This window comes from Mauremys mutica, chromosome 3, assembly GCF_020497125.1.
Source record: "Mauremys mutica isolate MM-2020 ecotype Southern chromosome 3, ASM2049712v1, whole genome shotgun sequence".
Taxonomy (NCBI): domain Eukaryota; kingdom Metazoa; phylum Chordata; order Testudines; family Geoemydidae; genus Mauremys; species Mauremys mutica.
Genome location: NC_059074.1, coordinates 127465209 through 127487172, shown reverse-complemented (window position 1 = coordinate 127487172; position 21964 = coordinate 127465209). Strand labels below are relative to the sequence as shown.

The 21964-nt window shown below is 42.1% G+C and overlaps 1 protein-coding gene across 1 annotated transcript in view; it reads right to left on the bottom strand.

Annotated features, from left to right (window-relative positions):
- Positions 1-21550, bottom strand: part of SMOC2 (SPARC related modular calcium binding 2) — a 169464-nt gene extending 147914 nt beyond the window's left edge. Inside the window, exon 1 of the mRNA XM_045009508.1 lies at positions 20989-21550. Coding sequence (XP_044865443.1) covers positions 20989-21063 — 75 coding nt within the window. The 5' untranslated portion in view covers positions 21064-21550. The remainder of the gene's footprint in view (positions 1-20988) is intronic.
- Between the last annotated feature and the right edge of the window lie 414 nt (positions 21551-21964).

Here is a 21964-nt window from a genome sequence, read left to right as displayed (position 1 = left end):
GGGGAGGTCGTCACAATTTTTTTTTTTTTGGTCCAAAGGGGGTCGCCAGCACACAAAGGTTGAGAAACACCGCTCAACAGGTTTTATATGCACACACTACGTATTTTTTTAAAGTGCTTGCAGAACATTTATATGAATAGTTTTATCTTTGTTTGATGTTGAGCTCATTAAGTTTGGCATTGTGTCCTTTTGTAGGCATGTACAACGCTGAGCAAAGTGTCCTCACTCAGTAATGAAATGAATAACAAAGCACTTTCAGATCACCCAGAATTAAATATGATATAAAAAATAAGTCTAGATTCTCCATTACCCTGCATGTTGTGTTGTCCCCTGCAGTTTTATAAAGTGTGTACAAAGTTGGTATCTTAGGGGTTAATACTGATGCCCATCACCATAGTATCTGAACACCTTCCATGGAAAATCAAAAGTGAAGCCACTGTGGCCTTCATGTAGTCCCTGGACCTTCTTTCTTTCTAGGATCAAAACTCTGCTTGGAGTAGTGGTGTCAGCGAGTGTCTTTGCACTGGTATAAATGACTACTCAAGGTGCAAAGCAGTGGAGAATCTAATTCCATAATGTGTAGCCACTAACCCCAGAAATGATTCTGGGGGCTAGAATGGGGTGAGAATTCAGTGAAACATCCTTTGTATTAGTGATAGGGGAAGAAGTTCAGAGGTTTCATTTCTTTAAGAACACAAACATCTGCATGATTACCACATCTTACACACACACACACACACACACACACACACACACACACACACACACCTTGGGCCTGTAAACTTGGAGCAGGACAGCCTCTCTAATGACATTTCAGCATTTCTACTGCTAGTCCAGACCTGAACCTGGAAGTGCAGAGAGGTATAAAAATAAGAAATAATGTTTACAAGTTAACTGAACCTTTTAAAATTCAAAATAGATTCTATCAAGTTTGGGGGAAATGCTTGCAGGGGTGAAAGTGGAAGGGAAAGATTTCATTTTACATGAGCTGATTTTCCCAATCATGCTATTTATCTGTAGTTTAGACTATTGGTAAAAAGCTTAGGACTGATTCTGTGGGAAGACCAATCTTTTTGTGCGGGTAGAATTGCAGTCTTTGTGCTGCAGGGAGTGCAGTGACTGCTCTGTCCCTAGTCCTTTGTGGTCACATGGCACCCCAAAGGTTGTGGGGAGCAGGCAGAACCAGACTGACAGGTAGCACTGCTCTTCATAAAGGACTGTGTTCTGTGGGTGTGGCAGGGGAAGCATTTATTGGGGGGGTGTCGCAGGCAGGGGCACTCAGGTCAGTCTTCACCCATGAGACCCATCTTTAGGAATCCTCCATCTGGAATAATTTAGAGAAGGCCTTGGGCTGTTCTGAAATATGCCAGGGGCCATTTTGACCCGTTATCCCAAGACTCAGGAGAAAATAAAGGTGGCTTTCTTCCCCCACCTCCACTTTTTAGTGCAGCTGAGGATCTGGTCCACGCTGTGTAGCTTTGTCTAATTAACAATGATATCTTGGACCAAATTCATCTCTGGTGTAAAGCTACTAAAACCGTTAGTGTTACACTATGGATGATTTTGGTGCAGCTTCACTGACAGTAGCAAGGGCAAGAATACTAAAGCAGGCAGTCTGCTGGCAGTTTAACCACTACGTTGCCTAACCCTGCTCAAAGCTGGTGTGGACACCAGTAGCTAGAACACTGGTGTGCCAGTGACCACCAGCATCTTGTCTAAACTAGGTTAATAAAACCTTATTTCACGCTTTTTAGCCAATGGATGCAGAGTGCACAATAATCCTACACTATATCACTTGAACTGCAACCAAGGAAATAAGTAAAGAATGGAGGATAGGGTGAAGAGTGAAGTACCAATGTCTTATCCTATAATCAAGTTATATACCATGATTAACAAGCAAAAGGTGTGCTTTTAAGATCACCAAAATAATATTAACAAATAATATCAAGGGCCAGACTTTTCAAACTCTGCACAATGGCAGAGCCATGCAAATACTATGTACACCTGAAGTCTGGGCAAACTCCCACAACTATGCACACTAATATTCATCTGCACATGTAAGACGGGTAACTGCCTGCAAAAGTCCTGCTTATTCACATAGTCCTCTAGATTACATGCACAATGGTGGGATTTTACCTACACATCAGCTGAATGTGCCTTCTGAGTGGTGCTCGCACTGCACAGACCTTTAAAACCTGGCCCCAAATCTCAGTAATGGAGGTTACTGAAGTGCATGTATGGATGATCTCAACGTACTGGCTTTTAAAGAACAAAGTCTATGCCATCTGCTAAATCCATTATCAGGGGAAGAGAAACTTCTTATCTTCATTTTATCCCAAACCAGAGTGGTAGCATGAATCAAACTTTGGATGAATACTCTGAAGGGAAAGAATAATTGAGGAAAAAGCAAAGGCAACGCTATCCATGTTGGCAGCGAGTTCTGGTTTGCTCCTGACACAAGATGGTTTTGCAGATTTTTTTGGGAGTACTTTTTGAGCTAAAAAGGTTCACAAAACTATAGTGTTCATGAAACTTTTCTAAGTTTGTTAACAAGTATGTAGTTGCAGTAATTGACATACCACAAAACCACACACACACCTACAAGTAGCCTATATATCCATTTGTTACATTAAACATGAAAAATAATGAAGCTGTTTGAATTGAAACTAAAAAAAAATCCCCACTTTTACGATTAAAACAAACCCTTTGTACAGTACCCTATAAAGTACAATCACTATGTGCATAATTTGGGGTTTGTTTGTTTTTTGAAGAATACCAACATTATGAGCTTACTTATTTCAGCAAATTTCAAAACTGGTGGGAAATTTTCAAATGATTTTTTTTCATATTTCAAAAAAGACCATTTTGACACATTTTTCATGAAAATAATGCTTATAAAAAATTGTCCAAATTTTGTTCCCTGTTTAAAGCTTGTTTGGACTTAGAAAAAGGAACCAGGCTTTGACCTTTAGTTGGAAGATGTTGGTGCTGTAAATTGACAGATATGCAATACTATACCATTATTGATTTAGCTAGTGAACTTCTCTTTGTGCTCAGCTTGTCTAGTGTTTTCTATTTTGAAAAATGTTCACAATGCACTTATGATCATCTGGTTTCTGATTAGCTGTAGTTTTATGTAATAATCATTAAAGAAAACGTTTAGCTGTCCAGCTAAATCAGTTTGGTTGGTAGAGATTCCATTTATGTTGTTGATACAATTATGCTTAAACCCTGGACAGTAAAAAGCCTCTTATCCAGGAAAGTAGAGTATTAATTTAAAACAACAATGGAAGTATATCATGCATGTACAGGATTTGAACAAGAGGTGAACTTTTTTTCCCAAAGAGCTCCAGGGTAGATGGGTATCTTGTATATGATTTTAATTAAAACATGTTTTTCTTGTGAATCTCTTTGATCCTTCAAGTATGTATGTATGTATTTTTGACACCTAGAATGACTCCTCTCTCTCTCTGCTCAGCCCATTCCATGGCAGATGTCTGTGGCTTTGTCTCACTGTACATCAGGTAAAGGTCTCAAGGTCCTTTTGGCAAACAGTTATCTTAAGCAAGAGGAGCATCTTCAGAATCAAATCAATTTCCTCTGACTTACTGCTGAATAGAAGTAATTCAAAACTAGGTAGTGAAGTGAGCAGGGGTGGCAAAGCAGCTCCTGCAATACCGTGGATTTGTTTCAGTTCCATTAGTGGGCTTTAGGCAGTGATGAGCTGCCAAAATCTTAACAACCGGTTCCCTATAAAAAGTTCTGATTTAAGGGGGGGGGAGTGGAGGAGGGGCCGGGGCGAGGGGAGACATACCCATGGGGCCGGGGGCCCCTGCAGGGCCTGGGGCAAATTGCCCCACTTGCCCCCCTGGCAACCCTAGAGCTTGCAGCCCCCTCCCCCTTTACCTTGCCAGCAGCTCAAAGCAGCAGGACGACTCAGGAGCTCAGCTGAGCTACCCAGCTGGCGCCGGCGGCTGGCCCCGCTGCAGCTGGGGGGAAGCGGGGGAAGGGCTGGGGGAGCCTCAGCCTCCCCAGCTGGGAATCCTGGGAGCAACAGGATGGTCCGGCCCGCGGACTGGAGTTCTTTGCCCACTTTCTGGCCCTTTAACAACCGGTTCTCGGGAATCTGCTCTAGCTCACCACTGGCTTTAGGCCTGTGTAGGGGACAGAAATGCTCTGGGGGTAGTCATTGATGAGCTCCTTCTAGCGAGGGGTCAGAATCATGTAGCTCTATCCTTTTTTATTCATATGAACTGTTGTTGACATGATGCAGTTCCTAACATAGTTACAGAGCTGCTCTGACCACTACTGCAGCCTCAGTAGCCTCCACGGCCCCAGTACCCCCTGTATGGAGCAGGCGGTAAGGATAGCAGGATCTACGGAAGTGGGAAAGGGAAGAACTGGAGGGTCCATTAGCAAAAGGTCCTCTGGATCCAGACCCATCTCTCACAGGGCTGGCTCTGGCCCTGTGCTAACTTATCCTCTGTATTTGGGCATTCAGGAGGACCTGGTGGTGCTGAGCTCTGTGTCCACAGAGCATGTGCACTCCCCCAAATTCAGCACCTACTTTGCACAGTGGACCTACATTGTGTCTGCTGCCAGCAGGCAGCTTCCATAGCCACAGAGAGGCAGGGGCAGGACACTCCCTAATGGCTTTGAATGATGACTGTATATTATCATAAGGATTACAAATTACTAGATTTAAATTGTATTAGGTGGTGAGCAGGGGGAGGGATAACATCTGGATTCTCAGCCAGTCTACACCTGCCTCTGTTTGATTCAAGTGGCAGCACATTTGAAAAGCTCTGTTTCAGTATAGCAGTTAAATGGATTCACATGGCACAGTTCCTACTGTAGCTGGAAGATGTACAGACAACAGTGCAAGGGTTCACCTTTGACATGCAAGCCGTGCAAAAAATTAATGTCTTTCAGAAATACAGCATATGCTGTACAGCTGTTTGAGAGAGGCAAAGCAACTGTCAGGCCTAGCAATTACGGTGACCAGACAGCAAATGTGAAAAATAGGGGTGGGGGGTAATAGGAGCCTATATAAGAAAAAGACCCCAAAAGCAGGACTGTCCCTATAAGATCAGGACATCTGGTCACCCTACTAGCAATATCTGTGAGAGGAAAGGCCAAAGCTCTCATGGAGGTGCAGCTTCAAGTACAAAATGAGTCACCCTTGGAGTAACTGACTCTTCCCTTATTCTATTTAATGCTTCCACCAATTATAGCGTCAAGTAAATTGACCTGAGAAACATTTACATTGCTAGATTAAATAATGTACTGTTAGCTATTTCAGTGCATTGTACAGTTACAGGAGGAAAGCAAACGGTGGGAGATAAAACACCTTAATTCTGACTATTACACATACATCAATGCCTTTAGTCCAGAGAGTGGATTCTCAGCTGGTACAAATCGGCATCGCTCCATTGAATTCAAAGGACTTCCGATGAGAATCTGGCCCAATATCTTAATTTAGGTCAGACTGGATTCCAGGATATGCATTTGGACGGGATTGCCATGAAATGGATGGGTGCATCTGAGCTGGTTGTAAGAGGGTTTGAAAATTGAGTTTGTTGTGGAACTAAGGAGTCTTGAGTGTGTTTGGGCATAATGGAGTTTTGGGAGAACAGTTGTTGCTTGAGTGTTCGTGATGCTTTAAGTGGTGATTTCCTTGATATTTTTTAGTTATTGCATTGATATGTAATACCATTGTGCAACCTTAGCTTTAAGTTAACTACGTTTTATGTTAAGGGAATTAATATAGTTTTGATATAATATAAAGAACTTGTAATAGTTTGACTTTAGGAAGAAAGCTCTATAAAAATCAGTTCATTTTATTTGGGGATAAGCAGACTGCTTTGGAAAAATAAGACCTGGATTGCTTTCTTCCAAAGTTTTGGGGTGGCTGGCTGCAACTCTCTTCTTTCCCTTCAATCGGCCCTGGTTCCTCCCCTCTTTTCACAGCTTCTTTACCTTTGAAGATCTCTACCTGGGAGGTCAGCATCCCTTGTTCTGTCTCAAGCTACCAACCTCATATTTCACAATATTTGGGGTATGTGGTGTACTCTGAAGCACACACATTGCCTTGCACACTTAAATTCAGGCATAGCCATGACCTAAAAGAGACTCTACCATTGCTGTTGGGGTCAACAATGGGATCTTCATTGAAAGTTGGGCTGGGCACCTTAGAAGTCATGGCTTTAATGGAAGTGGGATCTGGGCCCTCATTTTACCAACTGGGCAACAGTAGAATAAGCTGCATTTGTACTGTAGAAGGAAAAGTGGATATCAAGTGTCATTTCATCAGACCGGAGTTTGTCTATCGTTTCAATAGAAAACCAATTCAGTTTCCTTTCATTTGTTTACAGCTGCATGATAAATATTAACATGATATAAGAATGAGTCAAAGTGTATATCACTGGACATCAATAATTTCAGGATATTAATGCCAGTCTACAGAGCGAGGCAAAGGAGTCTGATTCCTTCTATACAGTACATGCCAGACTAGCATTTTGTTGTTGACTAATATTGTCTTCCAGATATATAAGTACAGGAGGCTGATAGCAGGTTTCTATTTTTATTCCAGAAAATGAGTGTAAGCAGACCCACCAACTATATTTTACATAACACACAGAGACTGGCAAAGACCTTGTCAGTGCTAAAAATTAGGCCTCTGAGGGAAACTATTTTTCTTTCAGTATCACAAATGTCTTTGTTTAGCTGTGAGTTGTTTAAACAGGTTACACATATTTATTTGTTTTACTCATTCATCAAAAGTCAACCCTTCCATATGCTTAATCATTTCTGTGCTCTCCTCTTTCAATTCTCTTCTGCTTGTGAATATCTTTCTAGTAAAGAGATGACCAAAACGGACTGCATTATGCCATGTTCAGTCTCATCAGTGCATGTAGATAATAATAGAAGGGCTACCACCTCCCAGGTCTGTTATCTGACACCACTGCCTAAATAGCTCACATTTGCTCTGGATTTTTGTCCCCAGCTCATATTATTGGAAGCGCATATCAAAATTGCTGTCCGTTGTCATTTCTCAGTCTCTTTCTTTCAGTATTATCACTTTCCAGGTGTCTCCCTCCAACTAAATATCTCTTTGAATATTTCTCCTCTGATGACTTACTAGGAGTATCTCCATGTTTAACTTATTTTTATTTTTCCCCTTCCCATATCTCATACCATTCAAACTCCCTTCTAAAATTGTTCTTTCTCCTCACTAGTATTTGGAATACACCAGCTTAGTAATACCCTGCAAATGTAATGACTATGCTTTTTCAGTTCATCACCCCAGAACTTACCTCCCACCCCCAAATCAGAAGTGTTTCCATTAGCCTTTGCTTACAATCTTTTGATTCAGCTAATTCTCAGTCCATTTGAACAATTCTCATATCAAGGCCAATTTGAATTATAGATTCTAATATCTTTGCAGTGTTACAGCTGAGGAAAGAACTAAATCATCTCACAAGTTTATCTGCTTTCAGATGTCAGTTACTTCCCAAATGGACAGCTTCCATAGTCCAGAAGTATATGGTTAGTTGGTTGCATTTAAGAGGACTGATTGTGCAGGGCTTGCACACCCCAAACTCTCATTGACCTCCATGGGCATTTGGGGTACTCAAGGAATGCAGGGTTTAATGTAAAAGTTTTGCTGAGTCCATTCTAAACAAAAGGGAGGAACTCAAACAATTTTCATTGCAATGCTGTAAACTCTACAGCATTCGCTCAAACTCAAGTATCTCCATCTGTAATTTCTCTGCCAAAGCCCACTTCCCATTAACGGACTGTTAGAGAATTCCTACTTTAGACACAGCTGCTTGCTAAGCGGCATTCAGATGTATGGCACAAAACACCAGCAGGTCTTGAACAATATCCAAGTTGAGAATACAGGCTAGTGTGTGCATGTGTTTATAAGTGAGATCTTCAGGCCACATTATAATTACAAAGTACTGAAAAAAAGATTAAATAACTGGTTACCATTCTTCATCTGCAAAAACTTCTACAGGGAGCTACAGTAAACTGCAATATCATTGGCAAAAAAAAAAAGGTTTAAAAAATGCTAATAGCTTTAAAAATCATGAAGCAATTCAGAACAAGAAAGGCCAAGCTCGGGAAGTAAATATTAGCTTAGCACTACCTTTCTCAAACATGAGTGGAGTAGCACACCTGCTTTCCCTCTGCCTAACACTGCTTCAGGGGTCTTCCTGAGAACACATCCTGCATGCCAGAGACTAGCTATGGAATATGAACTATGACCTCTTAAACTCTGATGACTTGACATTTCACTCAGGTTTTCCATCCATCAAAAATGCTCTTTTTCCATGTATGCCCCTCTGTTTTATACAAAGTTTCCCTCGAGGGACTGAACCTAGCATCTGCATGACACTGATTTAACTGCAGCCTAATGAAAGTAATGAGTTTTCACCTGTGGTTAGACCTATTTGTACCCATCTAATTTTAATGAAAGCTTTTAATTGCTTCTTGCTTGTATTAAATAAATGTTCTTTCCTGCCACAGTTGTAAAACAAACCTCACTTTGGAGCTTCCTCACCCTCTGGGTATTAGAGAGAGAAACTAGCTTTCAAGAGATAATATATTTTGCAGGCAGGCAGACAAACTCTCTAACTTTTGGTTATTCCTACAATGTGACTCATGGTACCGTACATTGCATTGTCTCAGACATTAAAACAATGTACTGTATTCCACTCAGTGGAAATGTAGGATGGTGGACAAGCAGGCTAATGTAATAAGAACTAAATGTTTAATCTTAACCTAATCGGGAAGTTAACCTGATCTGAGTTTTCGTTTGCTTGGAGGGGTGAGATTGGGCAGTCTTTTAAATTTCAGATACCTCTGCAAATTTATCAACTACCAAATACAACAGCCCTTGCAGTATTTCCAATGTGGCTAAAACCTGGATGCTTTCAAAATCCTGTCAAATCATAATAGTTTTGAGATTCTTAGACCAAAATGTTTCACATAATTTGGATAAACTTCCCCCCAAAAAATCTTAAATTCTGGAGTTTTGCTGAACTGAACCTCTGAGCCTTTCTTGGGTTTTCCATCCATCATTCTTGAAAAGCAAAATGAGGAGTAAAACTTTGCACAGGAATGTAGAGGCGAAATATATGCACAGTATATGCACAGTAAATTAGGAATCATTGTCCTGGAGAGGAGATGGCATTCTTGGATACATGCTATTAGATGACAAAGGATAGCAGATGTTATTTTGGAGCATGTGGCTCCTTGTATGAACAAGGGGATATGCTTTTTAATAATACTTGACTTCTCTCAGAGATCGGACAGATCACATCCATGTAATGATTAGTTTGAGAAATCAAGCTCTCAGAAGTTGGAAAAACACACAAGGGTGAAATTTGCCCCTGTGCAGAGGAGCCAGCTCAAGGTTTATGCAAAACTGATGTCCCACTTAGCCCAGAAATGTGACTTAATTCGTGTCCAGGCCTTTTGCTAACCCCTCTGAACAGGGCTGAATCTCTCAGAAAAAAAATCAACTAGCTGGTTTGGAAGGGTCTTTCAGGGTACATCGTCACTTGGTGCTGCAGGTGTAATTTCTGGCTTGAGGAGACAACTTTGGCTATGGAAGACACTATGTAAATACTCTGTAACAAATGTTTTGGAGGCAAATTACCACTGTGAGCAATTTGCACTCCTCTCTGCCTGCCTCCCCGTGCCCTGGAGGTTTTTCTATGGATGGCAACCTTAAAATCTGGTGAGGACTCTGTAGAAGCTCCAATAACAGAAGCTGCTTGGAAGAGGAAGTGGATCAGTGGATCCCACTGTCTACTCCTGGGCTAGACCTCATCTGCACTTGCCTGCTACAGACCAGCAGTGGATTAGAGGTTACAGGCTGTTTGAGCTGTTGAACCTACCAGTCCAGGTAGATTTACCATTAGTAGGGACTCGGGCTAGATTTAGTTCAGCTATCTGTATTTCATCAATAAATTCTTTATCATATGGTATAATCAATTTCACCATCAGTAACATATTCAAAACTTCATCACAGGAAATAAAAATACCAGTGATGGCTGCTAAATGAGCAAAGTAACCTCATATTCTGTATTCAAGGCTTAAAGTGAAGTGGCTAACAGGCTTGGCCAAAAAAAATCTGTTGCTTTGAGCAGGGAGGAAATCAATCATTGGCAGGAGATTGGTGATACGGTAGAGTCTGGAATTGCATTCTTCATTGGCAAAAAGGGACCACAATGCTGGTCATTCCTTCACTTGGATTCTTGTAAATTCCTCACTGTCCAAGACATGAGGCTATCACCAATAAGGACTGGGATTTGCATTAATTTATGGTTGAAAATAAAATGAGTGTATTGCTTTTGATTTGTCTGCTGATTTTTTGGCAATCTCTCCATTCATTGTACCAATTTGGGAGCCCTACTTCTAATTCCACAGTGCTGCCTCTGTGGGTCTGTCCCAAGCCATAGAGACACACAAACCAATCCATAATAGGATGGTTCAAAATATTTCACCTTGGTATCAATTCTGCTTCTGCCATCTAGTGTTATGGACCTGATCTGATTCTCTGTCGCCTTGCACCAGGTGTTCAAGTGCCTAGTGGGTGTAAAATACTACCACATCAGACTGGTGGAAGTGGTTTACACCCGTTTGGCACTGGTGTAAATGACTGGACAAGGTGCAGGACAATGGAGAACTGCGCTCATTAAGTTTTGCCTTTCCTCTTTTGAAGGAAATAGCACTGTCAGTGCTTGTATGTTTACCTATAATTGTGTTATGAAGTTCTATCATCAGGTAATGACACAAACATTGCTTGGAGAGTCCTTCAGCATCTGCTTATGTCACTGTCTGTGTAGTGCATGACATGACAGGGAAAGGGAACTTAAACAGAGGAAGAATTTACCAGATGAACTCCTCTTTCAAAAAGCTTTGTTTCTTCCAGAAATGTAATTTATGACGCCTCTTTGGAAAAGCGATGGAAAGATAAACTCTCCTGTGCAAAGTTCAGATTTGCAACTAAATCCACTCAGGCTGAAATCCATAAAATTTTTTGACATGCTTGAAACCTGCCTTCCCAAGAGAATGCTGCTTGAAACATAATCCTATTAAATGCAGTGTGGAAAATAAGTTCTCTTTCTCTTACCACACTCACTAAAAGTCCTGTAAGTAAATGCTTCAAAACGAACGCCAATTGATACATGCAATAAACATTTTATGAGCCGCCCACATGCCTTTTCAATAAGTTGAACACCTCAAAATGTAGCACAGTATAAGGGACAGCTCTCAGTTTAGCCTGTAATTGTCCTCTGTGCCACACTAGCATGCTGTTAGCTCATTCTTATTACTGTAAATGATTCATGTTCGGGGGAATCGTGGCACTAAAGTTACAGAAGATCTTCTATTTAAAGAGAGAAATCCCACATTTTTAAGATTCCTTTGATACTGTCTTTCGTGTGTCCCACTTGATGGCAAGTGGAGGTGCAAGTACTGGGCACTGAGGTTCCCAGTGAGGTGTGTCTCTGGCACTCCTATTGCATGGTGGAGAGAGGAACTTTGACACTGTCACCCCCTGCCCCAACACAGATGACTGAGCTGATCAATGTTGTTCTTGGGTTCCCTCCAGTGGCTGATTCATGAAGTGCCAAAGATGTTGGCTTCAAAGGAAGATGTGTGTGACCTGCCTGCCCTTTAGGATGCTAGATGAGTGATACCACCTGGCTATATTGAGAGGATTTTATCCTGAGTCTCTGAGGTCTTTGACATCTACCTCCAAAAAGAAATCCTATCAAATATAGCACAGATACATAACATGACACATACACATGTATGTTCCAATCACAGTCCTCTGTGTTTTTAATCCCTATGCATATTTTAAGGGTACAGTTTTTTATAATGTGTATTATAGTCTATGTACTGTAATGATAACTGATTGGATAATGTTCATCTAAACATTTGATAAACTGACTTTTAAAAAAATGATCAGTATAATTAGTCTCATATATAATCTCAGCACATGTAATAGGCACATTCTGTCTGGACCAAGACCATGCAGCACCACTGGGGCAACGCAGTGTGTCCATCAGGGCAGTATTTCATTAACTAGAACTCTGCAGAGACCATACACCAGATATACTGGAGTTACTTTGGATTTGTAGTGGCCGCTGGTGTGAATGTGTTTGGAATCTGGCCCCATGTAGATTAATGCACTAACCCTACACTTGAGAAGGCACTGTCTTATTCCTATTTGGTTTCCTGAAACAAATGTGTTTTTTTCCCTTTTGCTCTCAAGATTTTAGTTTTTTGTGCATTTTAAGTAAAAATTACTCAACTAAGTGTATTTGGCAGTCTTTAAGTGTCATCTGAGACTTGGATAGCAGGGCTGCTGCTGAGGAGGATTTAAGTCCGCTGTTGGAGCTGTCTAGCAAAGCTTTCCAGTGTATCTTCTTTAGCCATGCCTGGCTTTAGCACTGTCTTTTTTTTCCCCTTTCAAAAGCACTAAATTCACTTCCAAATCTCAAAAAAGGAGAATAGATGTATTCATATAACAGTAGAAAATGAGAAAAGCAAACAAAGCATAGTTCTGTCTGTATTAAACGTATTACAATGGCTTTACTTTAAAAAAGATTCTACTTTTGAAATTCCCTGTGTTAGAACTTTAATTCCAATCTCAAAGCATTTCTGGTATGTAGGCAACTGAACATTTACATCCAGTATTCAGAAAATATAGCTCAGCTTACACTGGTTACATGCACCTTCCCAATGCTGAGACAGTTCAATACATGTGCACTGGGTAAATTCACTTCTCTTTACAGATGTGGATTACGGTCAAATGGGTTGTGAATCCAGAAAAGTGTTTGCCCGTCTCTCCTCCTCCCCCAGAATAACTTCTAAGCCTAACCCCCACACCCCATCTCCTTTACTCCCTCCGTGATAGGAGTAGAAAATAAAGAAACTCCTCAAGTGACACACACACACCTCACATCAAGATGCAGTTGTCTTTTGTGCTGCAGCCTGCTACTCTGCTTTTGATTCACTGGTCCATCTCGGCAGGGACATGCTGGCCACCACTTCCCGCAGCTCCCATTGGTTGGGAATGGTGAACCGCGGCCGCTGGGAGCTGTGGGCGGCTGTGCCTGTGGACATAGGTGCCGACTCCCCCGCTTTCCCCTGGGTGCTCAACTCCCCCTCTACCTCCAGCCCCATCCCTACTCCACCCCTTCCATGAGGCCCCACTCCCATTCCAACCCCTTCACCAAAGTCCCTACCCCAACTCCGCCCTCTCCCTGTCCCTATTCCAACTACTTCCCCCAAATCCCTGCCGCGGCCCCAACTCTTCCCCGCCTCCTCCCCTGAGCGTGCCATGTTCCCACTCTTCCCCTTCCCTACTAGAACCCGCTAATGCTGCCAAACAGCTGTCAGTGCTTGTACATTTACCTATAATTGTGTTTTGAAGTTCTATCATCAGGTAATGACACAAACATGGAAGATAGGCAGAGGAGCGGGGACGCAGCGCGCTCAGCGGGGGAGGAGGAGGTGGGGGAGGGGGTGAGGGGAACTTGGCTGCCAGTGGGTGCAGAGCACCCACTAGTTTTTCCCCATGGGTGCTCCAGCTTATGCCCAAATAAATCTGTTAGTCTTTAAGGTGCCACCAGACTCCTTGTTGTTTTTGTGGATACAGACTAACCCGGCTACCTCTGATACTTCGGTCAATGTTTTTCTTGCCAGAGGATGCTGTAAAGACCAAGACTATAAGCGGGTCCAAAAAAGAACTAGATAAGTTCATGGAGGATAGGTCCATCAATGGCTATTAGCCAGGATGGACAGAGATGTGTCACTAGCCTCTGTTTGCCAGATGCTAGGAATGGACAACATGGGATAGATCACTTGATGATTGACTGTTCTGTTCATTCTCTCTGAAGTACCTGATATCGGCTATTGTTGGCAGACAGGATACTGGGATAGATGGACCTTTGGTCTGACCCAGTTTGGCTGTTCTTATGTTTCTTGTGGCCCTAACAATGATTCTGTGATGCAGTTTCTGCTGTCTTGAATCTTCATCAGCTGATAAAATACCAACTCATCATCTCTGAAAACTAAAATTAAAAAAAAATTGTCTTAAGTCAGTTTATTTACTTAAGTTTAAGGTTTGCAAAAAAAATCTATTCTCTAAATGCTGATTAAAATTTCAGGCTGCTAATTGCACCCATGGCACTAAGAATCTTACCCTAGTGATTCTGTGCCAATGACTGGTGCTGTGTTACCTATTCTTCTTTGGGGCTGTGATGTCAGGAAACTCAGATCAATACCAAGTGACTAGCTGGCCACATCACACAAAACACCATATCAATTGACATGGTTAATGGATAACCTTGACAGCAAAGCCAAGGAATTAATGGGCCTGGAGATTCCACTAGCCTCTCTTCCTAGACGTAGCCCCTCTGGCCTTGGCTACATTGAGAATTTGCCCCCATTTCAGCCATTATTGACCTTGTAGCCAACTAGGATTGTTTGCTGATCTGTAATCTGCACAAATATTTCTAAATTTTTGCTGCATTTTCAGTCATCTTTCCTTGTCTTTAGTACCTATTATGTCATGTAATGTCAGCATATAACAGATTGCAAGCTTTTCCTAAACTTTTTCTTTTTTGGAGACAATAATCAGTGTCAGTATGTAGAAGGTGCTTTCAGTCCTGCAAGTGAAATGAAAGGGGTGGGTACCGGTCAGGAAATAGCTAGTCAGAGAAACTTTGATGGAACCAAATTCCATTAGAATATGATATTCTGTTGAAATCTAAACATTTTTCAAAATTGGGTCAATGTTGACAGAGTTCTCACAATATTGCAAATCCTATTCTGACATGATAGTCAAAAATGTTTTTTGTTTTGAAACTACTTGTCATTTCAAAACATTTTTATTTTATATATTATAAAACAAAATCAAAAAGTCTAAATCAAAATGAAAGGATTTGATTGACAAACAAATTTTTGCAGAGTTTTCCTATGCAGAGAATGTCCAAACTTTCAGTTTTCGTTCCTAATCATAACAAAACCAGATTCTGAAATCCCTAGATCCTTCGTGAAACACAATTTCCATCCTCCATACAGCTCTATCAAGAACATATGAAGCAGTTCAGATAAAAATCGACACTCCTGAACCAAACTCAAACCTTCATTTGCAATCTAAAAATAGTTCTCTTGACTCCCTAGGTTGGTTATTAATTTTCAGGCCCCTCTCCACTTCCTGGTCTTGAGCATGACAGAAAGGTGAAGTACCAAAATATCATGAAAACAGCTGCTCTTGTGGTAACTCTGGCCTCGCCAAAATACTGGAAACACTAGCAAACTCCTGAGCAAGCGAGAGCCTGAAGAGATTTCTAGACTGATTTCCAAACCAATGAGGTTCAGATAAGCTTTGGATAAGTATCTACATTTTTGGATGTTCCTCCAAAATGAACGAAACCTCCCAAGCTTTGGAGGTTTGCCCACAGTTAAAAAGAACACACTAGTGCTATGACTCCTTTGACTACCTCTCAGGACAGGGAATGAAAGGAAGCAGCAAAATGGGCTGGAGGGCCTTTCATAAATGTATCTTTCTATGTATGTTTTTTTTCCTGTAAACCGCCCCCTTCAGTTTTAAAACACTCCCAGTATGCAGTCAACCTGACATCTACATTATTCACTTCACATTAAATGGGACTGTGTTTGTTGGCTGTGTGCATAAAAATGACTTCTAACACACAATCTAAAGTTCCTCTGACCCTTTTAATAATAACCCTGTTGGTTTTTTTACAATGAGAAGTGTCTTGAAAGTTTATTGTAGGGAAGCATTGTTGAGTGTTTTATTTTCAGAACTGATGTACCCTTTGTTGCATCAATGCCCATTTGCTCTAACAATGCTGTTAGGATCTGGAGCCACTTACAGTTTTATTTATGGTCTTGGTTTTGAGTCACAATTAAAGTAACTTTTCCAAATGTTTGGGTTTTGTAGGCGCCATCCAAATGGGTCCCTAACTTGGAAAGCTTTGATTGTGTTTAACTTCCCTCTATTCAACTACCTTAGTGGTCCATCTTATATTGGTGAGTGTTGTGGAACCTATCCAGGGCATTAAATGCTATTGAATACTCACGAAGCATGTGCCTAGAGAGAAAAAGAAAACAATTGTTCCTTGAAATATTCAGCATCTGATGAAAGAAACTTTTGACAGGCTGAGGTGTACATTTCAGTAAGAGATTTCTCCAGATGCAAACAAGAATTTTCTTTTCTGGTAGGCTCTAAAATTGATATTCAATTGAAAGACAAACATGATTCTGCATGTCTTTTGGGCATAAAATTAAATATTTGTGGTACATTAGGAACAATGCAAATGTTTTCAAATAAGAAACACTTGCATCCTATTAATACACAGACACACACAAGTCCAGCTGAGATAGAAGCTGCACTGATATTTCTAATAACATAGCGTTAAAGATGCTCCGTGTTTTCAGTTCAGGATCCTTGCAGTAATCTAAGTGTTACTTAAACTAGAGAAAGATGGAGTGTACATTTAAGCTTTGTATTTCAACGCAAAAGTACCTAGATCCATAATATGTGACTGCCCTTATTGGAATCATGCCAACCTAGTTCTGTTCTCTCATCTACCAATATATTTCAGTAAGGAGACAGATATAGGTATAGATATAGATAGGAGATTTGTGACGCTAAATAAATATTATATGCCATAACAAAAGTAATACAGCATGAAAATATTCTAGTAATGTACTGCAAGAGTTGCAGAATCCCATCTGTCATTCCATAGAAGTGTTTCCAGAACAAAGTTATTTAGTTCTTTTTAGAAGGTAAGGACTTTGTATAGTGGTGTTTGACAGAGGGAGGGGGGAGTAAATTGGTTACAACCCCTCCACATTGAACAGTTTCTTATCTAGATGTCCCCTAAAATAGTGTACTTATGAAATAGCTCCCACCCCAGCTTCCCAAAATGAAAAGTGTTCTGCTTCCAATGTTTGTTCATAAAAATCTCCCCCCAGCCCAGTGGCTCAGCTAGTAGTTGACAATTTTTTAATAGGATAGATATTCCCCCACTCCCTTATTCATACTCAGCTGGCATTGCAACATGATGTTTCACAGGAGATGAGTTCAGGAGAAACCTTCGCACAGTCAGTCTTAGAACGAGAACAGGCCAAGAGCTCTGCAAGATTGAAATAACTTTAAGGACCAGATTATAACTTTGAATGCAGTGGTGGTCTTTGACTCCTGTGCACATCAGAAATCAGTTTGGCTGCTAGTGTCAAGGCATTTGGAAGCCACATAGTTACACAATGACTAGAGGCCAGTCGTGGCTCAGCACTGGAGCCACAAATGAGGTTGGTTACCAGGGACTGGGGAACCCACTGGAGTTATGAGTTGTGTGAAACCTTTAGAACTTTTCCCTTCAGGGTTTTGTGAAACTTCAAGTTTTGCAAAATCATTTTTTCCATTTAATTTAAGCCCTGGGCTTTTTATTTCCCCCAAGGGAATTTTAATTGAAGAATGTATTCCTAATTAAATGGAAGCAGACAATAGACTCTTGTTTGAAAGCAATATTTGCTCTGCTTCTGGGGCTACCAGGGAAATAAGTTAAAACAAAAAACCCAGAATTCCTATTTTGCCAGATCCAAACATAAAAACTGACCCTCAACACTGTCAAGTTCTCTTTTAAATCTAGAGCCTTAGAGCTGCTAAATAAGAGAGTGAATTTTCTGATCCATGGAGCCACATTTTTAAAACTGGCCACTGATTCTACATGCTCTGATTTTTGCCTAAAACACCTGAGGCTTAATTATCAGAAGTGCTGAGTGCACTCAGTTCCTGCTGAGTTCAATCTGAATTGTTGGTACTCAGCTCTTGTGAAACTCAGGACAATGGTGTGTCAAGTTACATACCTACAATCTGTGGCCACTTTTGAAAATGTTGGCCTCTGTTAGTTACTCCCCCAGCCGTGATGTTGGTGGGCAGCTTTCATTTGCCACATGGAAAAGAGACGAGTGCCCTATATGCAGAGGAAGATAACCTAGCATTGTAGAATGATGCAGCAGGTAAAAAAAAACAAAACCACTTCCCTTCATGCCTGTCCACCACTTCCCTTCACTCCCGTCCACACACATGTATTGACCCAAATATCCCAGGTTCGGTTCACACACAACACCTATTGACATTTCTGAGAAGTGCTAGAGATGAAAATGCATCTCTTTGTATCAGTACCTCAGGGACGTCAATGTCCCTAATGTATTAAGAAATACGGAGTGAAGAGCACATAACTGGAGAAAAATAACTATCATATTGATACACTCTGTGAACTACAAGTCAAATGACTGTAAGGAAGAATACAGAATGATTTAGGATTGAGCTACCTGTTGCTGTGATATTTCACTTTCCATTTTAATAAGGAATGTCTCCAAATATTTTGTAGGAATAACATACACACCCCCGCCCCACATGGTACCAAAACTCAAGACCCAAGGTTTATTTTTATGGGAAATTTTTACAAGATTAACATTTTCTGTTTGCAGACTATGTGCAGCCAGGCGTTTATTACCTACTTTATGGATTAAAGGTTTCTAATGTAAACAGCGACATGTTTGGTGGCCAGCTCTGTGAGAGCACATCCACAGGGAGTGCTGTGAAGAACTGGCTTAGGTTCACTGCCTCCAGGAGTTAGCACTGTTGCAGCTATACCAGAGCGGGTTGCCACCAGTGAGAAGCCCAATGTAGATCAAACCTAACCATCAAGTTTCAAACTTCAGTACATCTCTGGAAGCACAAGTTCAAATTCCTTCAGAATTGACTTAGCTTTTCATCCTTCCAAGGTATATAAATTGAGTGCCATATAGTTTATTTGGGGGAGGGAGGTCTTTCAGGTGAAACCAAAGTTATATTTGCCTTGTATGACATATTACATTCTCATAAGACAGTGGTTTACCCCAGTCTCCTTGGCGAAACTTTCACTTCCTCCACTTCAGTAGAGCTACCATCCATCTCCCCAGAGATGGCTGAATTTCAGTGGCAGTGTATATATATCTAGTGGTAAAATGCTTTAGGCTCCTTTGGGATGAAAGGTGTTATATAATAGAAGTTGCTGTTACATGGAATGACTAAGATTGGTCGTCTTTCTAATTCACAATCATTTAAAATGTTTGCAGTTAAGCAAGGAAAGAAAAAGTGTTGGGTTCTGTAAACCTTGTTCATGTAACCAACCAACTCAAATTCTAATGTGCTTTTGAAATCAAACTTGGAATTCAGTGCCAAAAATCACCTTGTACTACTTTTTCCCCCCAAAATCCTCTCACTATGAGAGGGCAGTTTAAAAACCAGTCTTTCCAAGTGGTGTTATGGTACTCCACTTGATTTCATGTGTTCTGTGCTTGCAAAAGTGGAGTGAGCTTTGTGGTTTCAGTTAGCAGTTGCTAATCTACAAATAATTTTCAATAAATTAGACAGGGAGACAAGACACCTTACGAAGAATTTCAGGTATGAGCAACACCTCCAAGCTCCTGAAAATATCACTGTGTAAATTTTACACAATCTTATAGAAACATTCATTGTCTGAAAGTCTAAGATAAACATAGAATACATCTCCCTTTGCAAACCTCCAAACTGAATATCCTTTACCCAAACACTTAACTGCCTGAAAATGGGTACACTGCCCTTTGTTTATTCAAGCACTCATTTAAAAACACAGTTAATGAATGTTTTTATTTCTACAGATTGCATTAATTATAGTTTTGCAAACACTACAACCTCTACAAGAAGACTGAACTGAGCTATTAGCTGCAAACCTCACGTCTTGGCTAGAGAAGCAATTATGGCTTATTTAGCAATCCTAATGACATAGCTCACCCATCCTTATACATAGTCCCATGTTTAGCATCAAGGGCTCCAGAATAGCTAAGGAGGGCCGTTTCATGGGGCTTTATACGTTAAAAAATAAATGGTCCACCAAAGATAATCCACATATTTCCAAATGCAGCCTTTAGTGCAACGTTATTCCTCTGCAACATAATAAAGGCAATAATACTAGACTAAAGCTCTGTGGAGACCCCCAGTAAATTTCCATTTAACTGCAATAACTAATCTTGTTCCTTGGAAAATGCAAATGGTATATTTCATGGAGTATTACCCCTGGGTTCTGAGTTGCACAATACACACAAAGACAACCCTTGAAGAATTTTCAATCTAAAATAGATACAAGAAGAAGGAGAGGTTTTATTTCCTCTTTTCCCCCACCATCACTTTATCTTGTCTCAGGGAGACTCAGAAAAGCGTTTCAGCAGCAGCAAAGTTACCTAGCACATTACAAGCAAAGGGGAAGGAATTTGTCTAGCAACAATGTATGCCTACCTGATCTGTGGCTAAACTCGAGCGCTGAATTCTCTTGTTATTGACCTACTAAATCATTTTCCCTCGCACACTTTGCCCTTCCAAATCATCCACTGTCAGGTTTCTTATTTAGTTTCTGCAGCTTGCGTCTCTCTCTAACCAGTGCTCGTTTTACGGGCAAGTTGAACAGCAATGCAGTGCTGTCTTTATTTAAAGTCAGCGTCCCTGATCTCTGACAGGGACTGTCAGAGGGAAAGGGGTGGGGGGAAGGGGTCTCATTTTCTCTCTCCACCGAGTTACCGAAATATATAGCAATGCATCAGTCCTTGTCCACATCGGACAGGCTGAGAAGGTTTGATCTCAGGAACTAGAACAGGTTAGAGAACCTACATCGGAAGTGTCACCTGGAGCCACCCCCTAAAACCTGTACACTGCATTCAACCTCCGCATTAGCCTGACCTGAGAGGGGAGGAGATCAGGTCCAGGATTTGTTGTTTTCGGGGTGCGCCCTACTCGCCCCCAAACTGTTCACACTCGCTCCCGGCTCTGGCCGCTACTAGGGAGCTCCGAGGGTTGTCCTTGTTTGGTAAGCCCACCTGATGGGAGGGAGGAGAGGGGAGCGCCTGCCTTACCGTGAGCGCGGAGAACTTCTGAGCCGGCACCAGGAGGAGTAGCTCGGGGAGCAGCAGCAGCAGCAGGAGCCGCATCCTGATCCGGAGCCGGGACAGCCGCAAAGTCGCTGCTGGCGGGGGAGGAGGGGGACTTTCCTTGGGCTCGCGCTTCCCCCCCTTCTCTGGCTCCTTTTCAGTCTCTCCTGCGGGGAGGTCCCTTTGCCCAGGGCTTCTTTCCCCACCCCCTGAAATGCGGGGCTGGGGGACAGCGCGCTCCCTCCCCTCGCCTCGCCCCGCCGGCTGCTCGAGCGCTTCCCACCTCTGGCCGGGGCGCTGCCTCCCCAGCCTTGGGGCGGGTTCCCCTGCGATCGCGCACGGCGCTGCGGGGAAGCTTCGCCGGGGCCGGGGCCGGGGCGGTGCCGCTTCTCGGCTGCCCTGGAGCGGATCAGATGCTGCCCCGCGTCTCCGCTGCGCTTGGCCGCCCCTCTCGCCCTTGGCACCGGAGGGTCGCCGGCCGCAGCCACGGGGCAATGACAAGCACGGAGAAAACGGGCAACGAGCCTGCCGTCTTCCCCGGGGCAGCACCCGGGCGGCACCGCTCGCACGTGCCCTCTTGCGCTGCAGCGGCTGGCGGGGTTGGAGCTGCAGGACACAGCCCGGGAGCTGCTGCTGATGATGATGTCGTGTGAACCGCCCCAAATCTTTTATTTCCCTTTACTCTGCTTTTTGCCTTTCACTTCTCCCTCGCCCAGCCTCCAGCTTCTCCTCCCAGACTCACTGATCCTCCGCTGATTGATTGATTGATTGATTGACCCAGCCAGCTTAGCTCCAGGGGACACAGACACATACACCAAGCATCTTCGTGGCCACCAGAGCCTTTAAAAATAAGGTTTAAGGGGGAAATGAGAGGGTAGAGGGAAGGAACACGTAGCTTTTATTATTTCTGGTCCGTGTTCAGCGCCGAGGTTTGCAGCAGTTTCTTGGAGACTATGCAACA